This window comes from Oncorhynchus clarkii, chromosome 29 (assembly GCF_045791955.1).
Source record: "Oncorhynchus clarkii lewisi isolate Uvic-CL-2024 chromosome 29, UVic_Ocla_1.0, whole genome shotgun sequence".
In the NCBI taxonomy this organism is placed as follows: Eukaryota; Metazoa; Chordata; class Actinopteri; order Salmoniformes; family Salmonidae; genus Oncorhynchus; species Oncorhynchus clarkii.
This window is the reverse complement of record NC_092175.1, coordinates 5,990,923-6,009,173: the sequence shown is the minus strand read 5'-3', so window position 1 is coordinate 6,009,173 and position 18,251 is coordinate 5,990,923. Positions and strand designations below refer to the sequence as shown.

Genomic DNA, 18,251 nt, shown 5'->3' with positions numbered 1-18,251 from the left:
GCGTTCTGTCTCCTAGAAATGAACATACTTTGGTGCGAAAAGTGTAAATCAATCCCAGAACAGCAAAGGACCTTGGGAAGATGCTGGAGGAAACAGGTACAAAAGTATCTATATCCACAGTAAAACGAGTCCTACATTGTCATAACCTGAAAGGCCGATCAGCAAGGAAGAAGCCACTGCTCCAAAACCACCATAAAAAAAAGCCAGACTATGGTTTGCAACTGCACATGGGGACAAATATCATACTTTTTGGAGAAATGCCCTCTGGTCTGATGAAACAAAAATATAACTGTTTGGCCATAACGACCATCGTTATGTTTGGAGGAAAAAGGGGGAGGCTTACAAACCGAAGAACATCGTCCCAACCGTGAAGCACGGGGGTGGCGGTATCATGTGGGGGTGCTTTGCTGCAAGAGGGACTGGTGCATTTCACAAAATATATGGCATCATGAGGAAAATTGTGGATATATTGCAGCAATATCTCAAGACATCAGACAGGAAGCTAAAGCTTGGTCGCAAATGGGTCTTCAAAATGCACAATGACCCCTTGCATACTTCCGAAGTTGTGGCAAAATGGCTTAAGGACAACAGTCAAGGTATTGGAGTGGCCACCACAAAGCCCAGATCTCAATCCTATAGAAGATTTGTGAGAACTGAACTGAAAAAGTGTGTGTGAGCAAGGTCTACAAACCTGACTCAGTTACACCAGCTCTGTCAGGAGGAACGGGCCAAATTTCACCCAACTTATTGTGGGAAGCTTGTGGAAGGCTACCCATTTGACCCAAGTTGAACCATTTAAAGGCAATGCTACCAAATACTAATTGAGTGCATGTAAACTTCTGACCCACTGGGAATGTGATGAAAGAAATAAAAGCTGAAAGAAATCTCTACTATTATTCTGACATTTCACATTCTTAAAATAAAGTGGTGATCCTAACTGACCTAAGACAGGGAATTTTTACTAGGATTAACTGAAAAACTGAGTTGAGATGTTTTTGGTTAAGGTGTATGTAAACTTCTGACTTCAACTCTATATTTCAGTTTTTCACTTTCAGAATTAGCCTCAACTCTGGGAGTTACACTACAAATATGTGGACACCTGCTCGTTGAACATCTCATTCCAAAATCATGGGCATTAATATGGAGTTGGTCTCCCCCTTTGCTGCTATAACAGTCTCCAATTTTCTTGGACGGCTTTCCAGTAGATGTTGGAACATGGCTGCGGGGACTTGCTTCCATTCAGCCACAAGAGCATTAGTGAGGTTGGGCACTGATGTTGGCCGATTAGGCTTGGCTCGCAGTAGGCGTTCCAATTCATCCAAAAGGTGTTCAATGGGGTTGAGGTCAGGGATCTGTGCAGGCCAGTCAAGTTTTTCCACACCAATCTTGACAAACCATTTGTGTAAGAACCTCGCTTTGTGCACAGGGGCAAAGTCATGCTGAAACAGGAAATGGCCTTCCCCAAACTGTTTCCACAAAGTTGGAAGCACAGAATCGTATAGAATGTAAATTGTATGCTGTAGCATTAAGATTTCCCTTCACTGGAACTAAGGGGCCTAACCCGAAAGATGAAAAACCTGCCCCAGACCATTATTCCTCCTCCACCAAACTTTACAGTTGGCCCTATGAATTTGTGCAGGTAGCGTTCTCCTGGAATCCGCCAAAACCCAGATTCGTCTGTCGGACTGCCAGATGGTGAAGCGTGATTGATCACTCCAGAGAACGCGTTTCCACTGATCCAGTGGTGGCGAGCTTTACACCACTCCAGGCGACACTTGATCTTAGGCTTATGCTCGGCCATGGAAACCCATTTCATGAAGATCCTGACAAACAGTTTCTCTACAGACAACACAAAGATTCCTTGATGTCCTCCCAGACTCCCTCTGTCTACCCAAGGACGCCAGAGGACAAAAATCAGTTAACCACCTAACTGAGGAACTCAATTTAACCTTGCACAATACCCTAGATGCAGTTGCACCCCTAAAAACATTTCTCATAAGAAACTAGCTCCCTGGTATACAGAAAATACCCAAGCTCTGAAAATTCCTGAAAATTGGAACGGAAATGGTGCCACACCAAACTGGAAGTCTTCCGACTAGCTTGGAAAGACAGTACCGTGCAGTATCGAAGAGCCCTTACTGCTGCTCGATCATCCTATTTTTCCAACTTAATTGAGGAAAATAAGAACAATCCGAAATTCCTTTTTGATACTGTCGCAAAGCTAACTAAAAAGCAGCATTCCCCAAGAGAGGATGGCTTTAATAAATTCATGAACTTCTTTGAGGAAAAGATCATGATTATTAGAAAGCAAATTACGGACTCCTCTTTAAATCTAGATATTCCTTCAAAGCTCAGTTGTCCTGAGTCTGCACAACTCTGCCAGGACCTAGGATCAAGAGAGACGCTTAAGTGTTTTAGTACTATATCTCTTGACACAATGATGAAAATAATCATGGCCTCTAAACCTTCAAGCTGCATACTGGACCCTATTCCAACTAAACTACTGAAAGAGCTGCTTCCTGTGCTTGGCCCTCCTATGTTGAACATAATAAATGGCTCTCTATCCACCGGATGTGTACCAAACTCACTAAAAGTGGCAGTAATAAAGCCTCTCTTGAAAAAGCCAAACCTTGACCCAGAAAATATAAAAAACTATCGGCCTATATCGAATCTTCCATTCCTCTCAAAAAATTTAGAAAAGGCAGCAACTCATTGCCTTCCTGAAGACAAACAATGTATACGAAATGCTTCAGTCTGGTTTTAGACCCCATCATAGCACTGAGACTGCACTTGTGAAGGTGGTAAACAACCTTTTAATGGCATCAGACCGAGGCTCTGCATCTGTCCTCGTGCTCCTAGACCTTAGTGCTGCTTTTGATACCATCGATCACCACATTCTTTTGGAGAGATTGGAAACCCAAATTGGTCTACACGGACAAGTTCTGGCCTGGTTTAAATCTTATCTGTCGGAAAGATATCAGTTTGTCTCTGTGAATGGTTTGTCCTCTGACAAATCAACTGTACATTTTGGTGTTCCTCAAGGTTCCGTTTTAGGACCACTATTGTTTTCACTATATATTTTACCTCTTGGGGATGTCATTCGAAAACATAATGTTAACTTTCACTGCTATGCGGATGACACACAGCTGTACATTTCAATGAAACATGGTGAAGCCCCAAAATTGCCCTCGCTAGAAGCATGTGTTTCAGACATAAGGAAGTGGATGGCTGCAAACTTTCTACTTTTAAACTCGGACAAAACAGAGATGCTTGTTCTAGGTCCCAAGAAACAAAGAGATCTTATGTTGAATCTAACAATTAATCTTAATGGTTGTACAGTCGTCTCAAATAAAACTGAAGGACCTTGGCGTTACTCTGGACCCTGATCTCTCTTTTGAAGAACATATCAAGACTGTTTCAAGGACAGCTTTTTTCCATCTACGTAACACTGCAAAAATCAGAAACTTTCTGTCCAAAAATTAAGCAGAAAAATTAATCCATGCTTTTGTCACTTCTAGGTTAGACTACTGCAATGCTCTACTTTCCGGCTACCTGGATAAAGCACTAAATAAACTTCAGTTAGTGCTAAATACGGCTGCTAGAATCCTGACTAGAACCAAAAAAATGTATCATATTACTCCAGTGCTAGCCTCCCTACACTGGCTTCCTGTCAAGCAAGGCAAGGGCTGATTTCAAGGTTTTACTGCTAACCTACAAAGCATTACATGGGCTTGCTCCTACCTCTCTCTCTGATTTGGTCCTGCCGTACATACCTACACGTACACTACGGTCACAAGACGCAGGCCTCCTAATTGTCCCTAGAATTTCTAAGCAAACAGCTGGAGGCAGGGCTTTCTCCTATAGAGCTCCATTTTTATGGAATGGTCTGCCTACCCATGTGAGAGACGCAAACTCGGTCTCAACCTTTAAGTCTTTACTGAAGACTCATCTCTTCAGTGGGTCATATGATTGAGTGTAGTCTGGCCCAGGAGTGTGAAGGTGAACGGAAAGGCTCCGGAGCAAGGAACCGCCCTTGCTGTCTCTGCCTGGCCGGTTCCCCTTTCCACTGGGATTCTCTGCCTTTAACCCTATTACAGGAGCTGAGTCACTGGCTTACTGGGGCTCTTTCATACCGTCCCTAGGAGGGGTGCGTCACTTGAGTGGGTTGAATCACTGATGTGATCTTCCTGTCTGGGTTGGCGCCCCCCCTTGGGTTGTGCCGTGGCGGAGATCTTTGTGGGCTATACTCGGCCTTGTCTCAGGATGGTTAGTTGGTGGTTGAAGATATCCCTCTAGTGGTGTGGGCGCTGTGCTTTGGCAAAGTGGGTGGGGTTATATCCTTCCTGTTTTGGCCCTGTCCGGGGGTGTCATCGGATGGGGCCACAGTGTCTCCTGACCCCTCCTGTCTCAGCCTCCAGTATTTATGCTGCAGTAGTTTACATGTCGGGGGGCTAGGGTCAGTTTGTTACAGTGCCTTGCGAAAGTATTCGGCCCCCTTGAACTTTGCGACCTTTTGCCACATTTCAGGCTTCAAACATAAAGATATAAAACTGTATTTTTTTGTGAAGAATCAACAACAAGTGGGACACAATCATGAAGTGGAACGACATTTATTGGATATTTCAAACTTTTTTAACAAATCAAAAACTGAAAAATTGGGCGTGCAAAATTATTCAGCCCCCTTAAGTTAATACTTTGTAGCGCCACCTTTTGCTGCGATTACAGCTGTAAGTCGCTTGGGGTATGTCTCTATCAGTTTTGCACATCGAGAGACTGACATTTTTTCCCCATTCCTCCTTGCAAAACAGCTCGAGCTCAGTGAGGTTGGATGGAGAGCATTTGTGAACAGCAGTTTTCAGTTCTTTCCACAGATTCTCGATTGGATTCAGGTCTGGACTTTGACTTGGCCATTCTAACACCTGGATATGTTTATTTTTGAACCATTCCATTGTAGATTTTTCTTTATGTTTTGGATCATTGTCTTGTTGGAAGACAAATCTCCGTCCCAGTCTCAGGTCTTTTGCAGACTCCATCAGATTTTCTTCCAGAATGGTCCTGTATTTGGCTCCATCCATCTTCCCATCAATTTTAACCATCTTCCCTGTCCCTGCTGAAGAAAAGCAGGCCCAAACCATGATGCTGCCACCACCATGTTTGACAGTGGGGATGGTGTGTTCAGCTGTGTTGCTTTTACGCCAAACATAACGTTTTGCATTGTTGCCAAAAAGTTCAATTTTGGTTTCATCTGACCAGAGCACCTTCTTCCACATGTTTGGTGTGTCTCCCAGGTGGCTTGTGACAAACTTTAAACGATACTTTTTATGGATATCTTTAAGAAATGGCTTTCTTCTTGCCAGTCTTCCATAAAGGCCAGATTTGTGCAATATACGACTGATTGTTGTCCTATGGACAGAGTCTCCCACCTCAGCTGTAGATCTCTGCAGTTCATCCAGAGTGATCATGGGCCTCTTGGCTGCATCTCTGATCAGTCTTCTACTTGTATGAGCTGAAAGTTTAGAGGGACGGCCAGGTCTTGGTAGATTTGCAGTGGTCTGATACTCCTTCCATTTCAATATTATCGCTTGCACAGTGCTCCTTGGGATGTTTAAAGCTTGGGAAGTCTTTTTGTATCCAAATCCGGCTTTAAACTTCTTCACAACAGTATCTCGGACCTGCCTGGTGTGTTCCTTGTTCTTCATGATGCTCTCTGCGCTTTTAACGGACCTCTGAGACTATCACAGTGCAGGTGCATTTATACGGAGACTTGATTACACACAGGTGGATTGTACTTATCATCATTAGTCATTTAGGTCAACATTGGATCATTCAGAGATCCTCACTGAACTTCTGGAGAGAGTTTGCTGCACTGAAAGTAAAGGGGCTGAATAATTTTGCACGCCCAATTTTTCAGTTTTTGATTTGTTAAAAAAGTTTGAAATATCCAATAAATGTCGTTCCACTTCATGATTGTGTCCCACTTGTTGTTGATTCTTCACAAAAAAATACAGTTTTATATCTTTATGTTTGAAGCCTGAAATGTGGCAAAAGGTCGCAAAGTTCAAGGGGGCCGAATACTTTCGCAAGGCACTGTATATCTGGAGTACTTCTCCTGTCCTAGCCGGTGTCCTGTGTGAATTTAAGTATGCTCTCTCTAATTCTCTCGGAGGACCTGAGCCCTAGGACCATCTTACATGATGACTCCTTGCTGTCCCCAGTCCACCTGGCCGTGCTGCTGCTCCAGTTTCAACTGTTCTGCCTGTGATTATTATTATTTGACCAAGCTGGTCATTTATGAACATTTGAACATCTCGGCCATGTTCTGTTATAATCTCCACCCGGCACAGCCAGAAGAGGACTGGCCACCCCACATAGCCTGGTTCCTCTCTAGGTTTCTTCCTAGGTTTTGGCCTTTCTAGGGAGTTTTTCCTAGCCACCGTGCTTCTACACCTGCATTGCTTGCTGTTTGGGGTTTTAGGCTGGGTTTCTGTACAGCACTTTGAGATATCAGCTGATGTACGAAGGGCTATATAAATACATTTGATTTACGTGCTACAGCACTTTGCGTTCCTGTCCTGTGAGCTTGTGTGGCCTACCACTTCACAGCTGAGCAGTTGTTGCTCCTAGATGTTTCCACTTCACAATAACAGTCCTTGCAGTTGACCGGGGCAGCTCTAGCAGGGCAGAAATTTGAAGAACAGACTTGTTGGAAAGGTGCGATCCTATGACGGTGCAATGTTGAAAGTCACTGGAGCCATTCAGTAAGGCCATTCTACTGCCAATGTTTGTCTATGGAAATTGCATGGCTGTGTGCTCGATTATGTGTGGCTGAAAATAGACGAAGCCACTCATTTGAAGGACTTGAACCGGGTGTTTTTACACTTGGTTACTTTTGGCACGTTTGTGAACTTTTTCGTGCAGTGTGTGTGACCACTCCAAAGGAACTCGGACCCCTTCAAAAGAGCACCCGAAGTGAATCGAACTGAGACCATCTTGAGGTGATCGGGAGTCTGGTTCCCTTTATTAGCGCAATGTGAACAAAGCGCCCAATGTTCTCGTCCTTATTCCCGCACCATACACTAGACTACTGCAACACCGTTCCCCCTGACACTAACCCTCAAATTGGTGCCACAAGAGAGAAGATATGCAGGATCTCGGAAAAAAACGTGTGCCGTTTTGGGATATTGATTAGTAAATTGACGCACAGAAATTAAAGTGTTTTTAATTCAGATTATTTGTTTGCAATATGTGATCTATGGGCTAAGAGTGTCCTAGGCAGTTTATTCAATTGTGGGGTTTGAATAGTGTGAGAAGAAAACATTGGGTAAGAATCATATCGTAGCGCTAGAATTGACTTTGTAGCCTTAACGGGGAAGTAGCCTACACTGGGGTGTACAACTCAATTAAATCACTTAATCTGCAGTTACTCTGCTATTTATTATTTTACCAATATTATTTACATGTTAACAGTATCTTATTACAATTATTATGTGTCTCACATTTTAGGTAAATGCAATCAATTAGCTTCCAAACTGTAAGTATCAAGTAGTCCAATAACGCAATCTGACGGAATGGCTCATCTTGCACTTTGTAAAAACCCAGAGTGCATTGAGTGAATATTGGAAAAATATCCATCAACATTAGGATAGGCGAATTTGATCCTAAATCTGTGGTTTAGGGTAACTTCTATCTCAAGGTAATTTACATAGCAGACCATTGCTCCCATGAACCAATATGTCCTTTGGGACATTTTCCCTTGTGCTCCAATCAAATCACTCCTCTAACATTACAATTGAGCAGGGGTTAGCTCCAGAGATCAACACCAATCCTATAATGTGTGAAGTACATATTTTCTTCTCACACAAACATTTTTTTTTTAAGAATACGGCAAAATTTATTAGACATGTTTTCCTGCATCTAAAAAAAACAATGTGAGATTAAAGTCTATGCAGTGTTGAATGAGTCACATGATTCAAGTAGATTACAATGTACATATAAAAACAAGTGTGCAGCAGGCAGTGACCCTGGCGTTTGGTTTCTGTATGCAACACTATGTGTGGAACGACGACGTAGCCAAGGGGTTTGTCACCGGCATCTCCCCGGTCCATCACGTCTGTGACCACCGCTCGGCGTACGCTAGATGTCAGAATTCCTTGACCGAAGGGTCAGAGTCAGAAGAGGCCGCGACCCCCCTTAAAACAGAGTAATAGTTCAGCAGCAGAAACACAAAAAGCACCACGAAGTCTAAATTTGTTCAAAGCAATTTTTTGTGTGTGTGAATACATCGAAAAACAACCCCCAAAAAACTTAGTATTTTTGGCACTACTAGAAAATCTAAAACAAACACAGGAAAAAGATAGCTTTAAATAGCTCAGCCCTGGGTATCTGAAGGGTGTCACAATCGTTAGTATCGACATCAGCATAAGTTTTAGTCTTAAAAAAAGGTTTAGCCCAACTTATTTGAATATTAATCACTGGCAGATAACTTCCAGTTTAACAACTTATTCCAATTCAACTGAACAGAAGACAAAAAGTAATAGTTACTAGTACCAGCTTGCACATTCTCTCCCATGATCCTACCACCAGTGCTGCACTTCGGCATGGGCTTGTTTTGTAATGATGGTCAGAAGGCTGTATATCAGCATAGAGTTAAAATGGCTCCATTCAGAGGAATACATCAGGATTTAGTCCATTGATGAATTGGGTTAGATTAACACACGTCATCGTAAATCTTCACAGACATCACCATCACATGTTAATGTCTACTCTAAAATGTGACATACCCCTTTTTAGCAGTCATTTACGGTTAGGGTTACAGGAGAAATAATTGGCAGCAGGCAGCGCTACTAGCTACCTCTAATGATGATGAATAATGCATGGCTGTGATGGCAGAGATCGTACACCATGGGCTTAATACAACAGGGAAGTTTTCATTAGGGCACACCATAGCAAACATTTTTTTCTCTTCATCACACTGAAAATAAGAGGTTCCTATTGGACCAAGTCCAGGTACTCCTGGCTGGTTTCAGACAGTTTACTTCCTGCAGGTGCCTAATTAATACAACCCAGATATTTGACTGGGAGGAATCGTGCCAGTCTTTACCTACATGACAGGAAGGGGGATGAGTCCACATAATCACCCCAACACAAGCACCTTCTCTGGGGATGACAGAAGAGGGAGAGCCAGCAGCGCGGACGGAGAGTGTATGAGAGACAGAAGGAGAGGAGGAAGGCGTTCAGTATCAGAGTGAAGGAGGGAGGGAAAGAGAAGGAGGGTAGCTCTGTATATAGTCTCTGGTACATTCCTTCTTCGTGGTGTGTATACTATATAGGGAAGCCTGCCCACATGATAGTGGCTTAGTGTGACAGGGGTTACCTGTGTGTGTGTGGATGTGTCTTGCTGCTCGCTAGCCTAGTCCCAGATCTGTTTGTGACGTATGGCCAACAGACAAAGGGAGTTGGGCTACACGGCACTAAGCAGATGTTTAAAATCAGGCTAGTGCTGCTCGTGTCTGAAACCTCAGAGGAACTCCCCATTGACGAGGAGATCCCTGACAAAAGGCAATATGGGTAAAATGTATCAAAATAAAATATGCTAATAAAATTTAAAAGCTATGTTATTCTTATGGAACTAAAAAGTAACTAATTGCTGTAAACTATCTTGCTTTTGCTGGTCGTAATCAATTGTCAAAATAAGTAAATAGTTATTTGAAACTAGTCGATGGAACAGACCCCCTTGTTAGTAAAGCAAGAGTGGTGGCTTATGAGTTTTTGCTGTGAGTCAGTCAGTGCATCTCTCAATTTCAATGTACAGTACATGTACTGAATGTCAGTGTATGAATGAGTGTGTGCGCACGCAAGTCCACTTGGATCTGTACAAGCACGTTAGCGTGTCCATCAGTTTCTTATAGTTTAGTCCGTTTCCCCCAGAAAGCGTCTCTCGGGTCAGCCATCTTGGCTCACATAGTCCCCAGGGGTTCTCCGTAGCGGATCTTCTGGCCGGCCTTCAGGTTGAAGGTGAAGTCGTGCGGAGCCTCGAAGAGCAGGACGATGGTGGAGCCCAGGTTGAACTCTCCCAGGTGCTCCCCTTTCCTCATGCTCACGCCCTCCTGGTTGTTGTTAGACAAGTAGCTGAAGTCGTTGTATGAGCCTTTGCTGTAGCGCGGGCTGTTGGTCCGAAGCTCCTGGGGGGGAAAAGTGGGGCCAGTTTAGTAAATATATAATAATGATCACATATTGGTTATAGAGCATAGCTTTATACCCCCCCATAAACTCAGTGTCCATCCATGTGATGTGGACAAAAAACAAAAAATGGGGAATTGGAGGACAATAGCTGAATTGGACTAATTCCCATTAGACGATAAGCAGCGCAGCTGAATGAGGTCATATCCTCCCGTTGTGTTGACTACGCCCAGGTGGAAATAGCTTGTATCGCTGGCCCCCTCACTCATCTACCCATCGTCTTTCTCGCCTCCTTTTTCCTCCCTTCCCACCTGTTGAATTGACAAGGAAAACTGTAGGGCCTAATCTCATGACAACTGAATCTGGAATCCTATGACTGGGACCCAAAAACAAAGGAGTATTTCCTGGTCAGGTCACAATGTCACATGGTGAGGAGAAACTCCTGTATCCATCTACTTCAGATGAAAACAGGAGACAGCAGGCTGCGCCAGCGAGCAGAACGTCCCCTTATTGGTCTGCTCTCTGTTGACTGACCCAGGGAGGCAGCCCAGTGCCGAGCGTTGATCCAGAGGACCAAACGCATTAGCCTGTCTGCCCCCGAAGCCGAGATCCTATTGACCTACAGTAAGGAAGTGAGAGATGGTGGGCTTTTAAAACGTCCACGTCATCCTAAGCCTCTTCTCTAATCAATGGGAGATCAGTCAGTTTGAACACAGTGAGTGTGGAGATTAAATAGGCCTACCAGTGTGTGTGTGTGTGTGTCAGCAGCTTAGGGAAATGGCCTGACGTACAGGTAAGTGAGACAGGAAGCAGAGGGAGCTTAATGGAGTGATAAGAAGTGTAACATGGCTCAGAGAGACAAGGGGTCAGAAACCCAGAGTCAGGCTGGTCCACTCTCAGCTTCGTCACGCTGACTTTGTACTGCATGTACTGTTATGTCCTAATAGGTTAAGCAGGTGACCCTGGTCTGTCCTCACAATATCAGAGAAAGAGATCGCCATCAGTAACACATCGAACGCCAGTTTAAAAATGTGTACGTACACTATAATTGAACAGCTTGTCAACAGTATAGAATTGCAGTGTAAATACATGTTTAAGGAACAATAGTGGGAACACTAACTTTGATCCTCCCATTCAGAACCTCCTCCATGTATGGACAATGCCACGGCCCCTAAATACTATGACGTGGAGAGACATTGATGCTGCACTATGCACCAGCCAGAACAAAATGGATGAATGAGTGGTTATATACTATGACAGCACCAGAACAGGTTCAGACTGGTGAAACATCCAACTTAAGTGGGTTTTTTCTCCAACCAACCTTGTCAAAGTAGATGCGTATGGAGCCCACATTGGTGGCTCCTACAGCAGTGAGGGAGAAGAAGCCGTGCGTCCACTCTCCGCTCAGCACAACTCTCTCATTATGGCAGAACAGTTCTTTGATCCAGCGAGCCACGCCAGGGTTCACTGACATCAGAGAGCCTGGGAGGGACACAGAGGGAGCAGGAAGTACATACACAGGTACACCGACAGATACAAAACCTAATACAAACACTGCAAGCAGCACTATACACCAGTTTAGTAGGTACACCCTGTTTACGAAAATGGTTCGCGCCTACAGGCCGTGAGTCACGTAGCTGTGGCTTGCTATATAAAGCAGGCAGTCAGGCATCGAGGCATTCAGTTACTGTTCGATTGAACATTATAAAACGGGCAAAATTAGTGACCTAAGCGACTCAGGGCGGTATGGTTGTTGGTGTCAGGCGCACCGGTTCCAGTATCTCGGAAATGGCCAGCCTCCTGGGCTTTTCACGCAACACAGTGTTTAGGGTTTACCGAGAATGGTGAGACAAACAAAACATCCAGTCAGCGGCAGTCCTGTGGGCGAAAACGGCTCGTTGATGAGAGGTCGAAGGAGAAGGCCAACAGTTGTTTGCAGAATGGCATCTCTTATTCCAGTAGATGACCACACCGGGTTCCACTCCTATCAGCTAAAAACAAAAAGAAGCGGCACCAGTGGGCACGCCATCACAAACACTGGAGGAGTGGAAAAACATTGCCTGGTCTTGTGAGGCGTCCTAGGACAAAACAACTCATGAGAGTCGCATCTTTCCACATGAGGCAAACCATTTGGATGCTACAGAAGTTTTTAGAGAAGACCGATTTTCAGGATGCCTCATGATCTGACAAAACACCACTCTAGCTCGCATCTGCAGAAGGGCGATATTGGCGGATTGAGACACAGCCCATGCAAAAAACTACTTAAAACCTCTACAGGATCGGTGTCCCCCCCACGGGACGGTTGAGCTAACGTAGGCTAATGCATGAGGTTGTAAGAAACAAAAAATAATTCCCCAGGACAGAAAGATTAACAAGAATTTAAGCTAACTACACTGTCCAATTTACAGTAGCTATTACAGTGAAATAATAGTGCTATTGTTTGAGGAGAGTGCACAATTATGAACTTGAAAATGTAGTCTTGATAGAACATTTTGAACGGATACGCAATGGTTCATTGGATCAGTCTTACACTTTGCACATACAAAGCTGTCATTTAGTGGCCAAAGTCTAACTGCGCCTGGGCTGGAATAATAATACATTATGGCCTCTCTTGCATTTCAAAGATGGTACAAAAAAAAAATACAAAAATCTTTTACCAGATCTAATGTGTTATATTCTCCAACATTCATTTCACTTTTCCACAAACTTCAAAGTGTTTCCTTTCAAATGGTATCAGGATATGCATATCCTTGCTTCAAGTCCTGAGCTACAGGCAGTTAGATTTGGGTGTCATTTAAGGCAAAAAAAAAAGAAAAGGGGCAGATCCTTAGAGGTTTTAAATAAACAGATTTTATGTTTTTTTATTATTATGTCAATTAGATTTATGCGTGGCCATGGAAATTGTAGGAGAAGAGTTTAAAAAATAACCACCAATCAGGAGGATACAGACCGCTCAAGAGGTATGATTAGATATGCAGAAAAACCTACATATATATATTTTTTAAACATAGAATGAAGCATAATGATTATTGCTCTAGATTGCAGGAAGCCGTTTCGGGTTTTCAAAAAATAAAAATAATAATCCAATTAACCAGCCCCAACCATCCTCACATACTTTGTGCCTCCACATGTTTTGGGGTGTATGACGCCGCTGATTATGATGTGTGTGTTCAGAACGTCCTGGGATTGTCCTAGCATAGCGGAGTAATTCTGGTGTTTATATAGGGGAATTTCAATGTCAACTGTATGAGCAGGACAGTCCTAACAGCGCACTGACCAGGGAAGTGTCTTCTGTGGGCCACCCTCCAGTCTGTGGGGGAGTGGAAGCAGTGGTAGTCTCCTGGAGCCAAGTACACCACACAGTGGAACAGCTCATTCCCCTCTTTAGTCACCAGCAGGTCCTGGAATGAGCTGGGGTCCTCTTCATCTGGGGAACCCGCACATAATTATACAAACCAATCCTAAATCCCTAGCCTCTAAACAAAACAGGATTAGATGTATCTAATTCTGATAGGATGTATAAAAATGATTAGTGGGTATATCAGGTCCACAACATCAGTTATACTGTATTTACCCACCCAACCCTTTGAGATCAACAAGTCTCAAGGGGATGAAGGTTTAAATTAGGATTAGGTATTAGATCCCATTAGACCAGGGTGGGGGTGAAGGGAAGAGGTACTCACTTGATGGCTTGATGGTGCAGTTGATGGCCTCAGCCCAGGTGTGGGGTCCCAGGAAGGTCTCCAAAGAGTAGGTGACACCTTTGACTTGCTCCACCTCACAGTTCCGCACCCGCCCAAAGTGCAGGATCTTCCCGTCTGCTGGGCTGATCTGGAAAAAAATAATGAAAAAAAGACCGACATTTATGGCTTAAGCCAGGGATCTACTCCTCTATGTCTAGAATATACAGTACCTTCCTCTGTCTAGAATATACAGTACCTTCCTCTGTCTAGAATATACAGTACCTTCCTCTATGTCTAGAATATACAGTACCTTCCTCTGTCTAGAATATACAGTACCTTCCTCTGTCTAGAATATACAGTACCTTCCTCTATGTCTAGAATATACAGTACCTTCCTCTATGTCTAGAATATACAGTACCTTCCTCTATGTCTAGAATATACAGTACCTTCCTCTATGTCTAGAATATACAGTACCTTCCTCTATGTCTAGAATATACAGTACCTTCCTCTATGTCTAGAATATACAGTACCTTCCTCTGTCTAGAATATACAGTACCTTCCTCTATGTCTAGAATATACAGTACCTTCCTCTGTCTAGAATATACAGTACCTTCCTCTGTCTAGAATATACAGTACCTTCCTCTGTCTAGAATATACAGTACCTTCCTCTGTCTAGAATATACAGTACCTTCCTCTGTCTAGAATATACAGTACCTTCCTCTGTCTAGAATATACAGTACCTTCCTCTGTCTAGAATATACAGTACCTTCCTCTATGTCTAGAATATACAGTACCTTCCTCTGTCTAGAATATACAGTACCTTCCTCTATGTCTAGAATATACAGTACCTTCCTCTGTGTCTAGAATATACAGTACCTTCCTCTGTGTCTAGAATATACAGTACCTTCCTCTGTGTCTAGAATATACAGTACCTTCCTCTGTGTCTAGAATATACAGTACCTTCCTCTGTGTCTAGAATATACAGTACCTTCCTCTATGTCTAGAATATACAGTACCTTCCTCTATGTCTAGAATATACAGTACCTTCCTCTATGTCTAGAATATACAGTACCTTCCTCTATGTCTAGAATATACAGTACCTTCCTCTATGTCTAGAATATACAGTACCTTCCTCTATGTCTAGAATATACAGTACCTTCCTCTATGTCTAGAATATACAGTACCTTCCTCTATGTCTAGAATATACAGTACCTTCCTCTGTGTCTAGAATATACAGTACCTTCCTCTGTGTCTAGAATATACAGTACCTTCCTCTATGTCTAGAATATACAGTACCTTCCTCTATGTCTAGAATATACAGTACCTTCCTCTATGTCTAGAATATACAGTACCTTCCTCTATGTCTAGAATATACAGTACCTTCAGAAAGTACTCATACCCCTGGACTTATTTCACATTTTGTTGAATAACCGCTTGAATTCAAAATGGATTAAATATCGCTTCTCACTCATCTACACACACACACACACACAACTACCCTATAATGACAAAGTGGAAACATGTTTTGAGAAATGTTCGCAAATGTATTGAAAATGAAATACAGAGATCTCATTTACATAAGTATTCACACCCTGGTGCCAATACATATTAGAATCACCTTTGGCAGCAATTAATTAAAGCTGTGCATCTTTCTGGGTAAGTCTCTAAAAACATTGCACAAATGGAGTGTACAATATTAGCACATTTTAAATTCTTCAACCTCTGTCAAGTTGGTTGTTGATTATTGCGAGACAGCCATTTAAGTCTTGGCATAGATTCTCAAGCCGATTTAAGTCAAAACTGTAACTAGGCCACTCAGGAACATTCAACGTCATCTTGATAAGCTCGTCAGCTGTATATTTGGCCTTGTGTTTTAGGTTATAATCCTGCTGAAAGGTGAATGGGTCTACCAGTGTCTGTTGGAAAACAGACAACCAGGTTTTCCTCTAGGATTGTGCCTGAGCTTAGCTCTATTCCATTTATTTTTATAAAAATACAAACAGCTTTGTCCTTGCCGATGACAAGCATACCAACATGATGCAGCCACCACCATACTTGAAAATATGAAGAGCGGTACTCAGTGATGTGTTGGATTTGCCCCAAACATAAAGCTTTGTATTCAGGACATGAAGTTAATTTCTTTACTACATTGTTTGCAGTTTTACTTTAGTACCTTATTGCAAAAAGGATGCATGTTTACACTCGGTCATTTAGGTTAGTATTGTGGAGTAACCACAACGTTGTTGAGCCATCAGTTTTCTATCATAGCCATTAAACTAACTGTTTTAAAACCACCATTGGCCTCATGGTGAAATCCCTAAACAGTTTCCTTCCTCTCCGGCAACTGAGTTAGGAAGGACGCCTGTATCTTTGTAGTGACCGGTTGTATTGATACACTATCCAAAGTGTAATGAATAACTTCACCATACTCAAAGGGATATTGAATGTCTGCTGATTTTTTTACCCATCTACAAAATAGGTGTCCTCCTCATTGGAAAAACTCCCTGTAAAACTCCATGTAGACAAATCTGTGTGAAATGTACTGCTCAACTGAGGGACCTTACAGATTACCTCATCTCTGTACCCCACATATCGGTTATCATAAAAAAAATATATACTTATTGCACATACGGAGTCCATGCAACTTGTGACTTAAGCACATTTTTTACTCCTGAACTTAGACTTTCCATAACAAAAGGAGTTGAATATTACTGACAAGACCATTCAGCGTTTCATTTTTTATTAATTTGTTAACATTTCTAAAAACCTAATTCCACTTTCACATTATGGGGTATTGTGTGTAGGCCAGTAACACAAAATAAAAATTAAATCCATTTTAAATTCAGGCTGTAATACCATTTTTTTGGGGAGAAAGTCAGGGGGTGTGAATACGGCACCTTTACGCCACCTTTACGCCACCTTTCACACCAAGACGTTTGTCAGTCAACTTTACCGCCAAATGTTTCCGCATTTTCTTTATATATCTGCCGGTAACAAAGCCTGTACTTTTACTTCCACCAACCGACCTGGTCACGATTGCGGTAGTGTATTTAAAAGTCCTGTTGGGAGTTTGAAAAAGAAAGTGCGAGAAGGTGTGATCACGTCCAACGTGGATCAATAAAGAAACTCTGATATCATCCTACAGAGGTTCATCCAGGGCAGAACATTTTCTAACCTGGATAGAGCAGATAATGCTTCTATAGTAAAAAATAAATGTGAAATAAAATGTTATGACAGCGGTTCCAAACATTCTAAATATTTTCTATTTTATTCTGTTATATTCCATTATATTAAATCTTACTATAAACTATAGGCCCTGTGTGTTGACTGATCAGGGCAGGGGAAAGTAGGAAAAGTGTGTCTTGTCTGTTTAATTAACAAAATAACTATTGATTTAATTTGCCTTGCACAGCTATGGGTTGAACAGACCAGTAGCCTAACATTACACTCAAAATATGCTATTCTATTGAAACTAAAATTTTTATTCATCTCGTCTTAGGACCTGCATAAACACATTTCTAGATTTGTCTATCCACCTCATAATTACCAGAACATCTGACAATGAGTTGAGTGTGTAGCCAACTTTTTATTCACCGTAAAAATAAATTACAAATCATTATTTACAACTATAAACTGGGTGGTTTGAGCCCTGAATGCTGATTGGCTGACAGCCGTGGTATATCAGACCGTATACCACAGGTATGACGAAACAAATTTTTACTGCTCTAATTACATTGGTAACCAGTTTATAACAGCAATAAAGCACCTCGGGGTTTGTGGTATATGGCCAATACGACACGGCTAAGGGTTGTATATAAACACTAATTTTGTACATCCATAAAGGTCAATTTTCCTCTAAAGTACGACCATTTTTATATTTTCATCATTGTTGTTTTTGTGTGTAGCCATGCCTTACTATCAAAGTGGCTATTAATATTTAACCCTAAGACTGAGATTCAGACTTCCGAAAAATGCCTGTCTACACGATGTGTTTACAATACTGCGTCGCTAATAAGGCATTATTTGTTCCACAGAATGGGAGCATTTGAAATAAGATCAAGCTCAAACGAGAAGGATAAACATTTTTTTTATATGTTTGATACAGATGTTACTAGCAACTTCTGGGGTAGCTAGCTTTAGCTTGGTACCTAAGTAGCACCAATGCAACCAGCCTGAAAACAATGACCAGTAGAAACTGCATTCATTATCAATATTCTTAGCAATGATTTAGAAATCCATGTAAGTATTAGCTAGAGAAACTTGGAGGCACAGTGGAGAAGAAGTTGGAGAGGATGGGGGACATCATCTATGAGTGCGGGGCAGAAAGCTTTGGAGTGCAAGAGACAAAAGGCGGGAGAAAGGTTCTAACCCCACCAGTTTCCAGGAGGC

General features: G+C 42.3%; 1 protein-coding gene across 10 annotated transcripts in view; it reads right to left on the bottom strand.

The window, feature by feature from the left end:
* Positions 1-7,865: 7,865 nt before the first annotated feature.
* LOC139388052 (phosphatidylserine decarboxylase proenzyme, mitochondrial-like) overlaps positions 7,866-18,251 on the bottom strand; it is a 44,898-nt gene continuing 34,512 nt past the window's right edge. For all 10 annotated transcript variants that reach the window (XM_071134554.1, XM_071134560.1, XM_071134552.1 and 7 more), the window contains 4 exons: positions 13,863-14,010; positions 13,457-13,606; positions 11,501-11,661; positions 7,866-10,181 (listed from right to left, as the gene is read on the bottom strand). In XM_071134554.1, the coding sequence (XP_070990655.1) occupies positions 9,957-10,181; positions 11,501-11,661; positions 13,457-13,606; positions 13,863-14,010 (684 nt within the window). In that variant the 3' untranslated portion in view covers positions 7,866-9,956. The remainder of the gene's footprint in view (positions 10,182-11,500; positions 11,662-13,456; positions 13,607-13,862; positions 14,011-18,251) is intronic.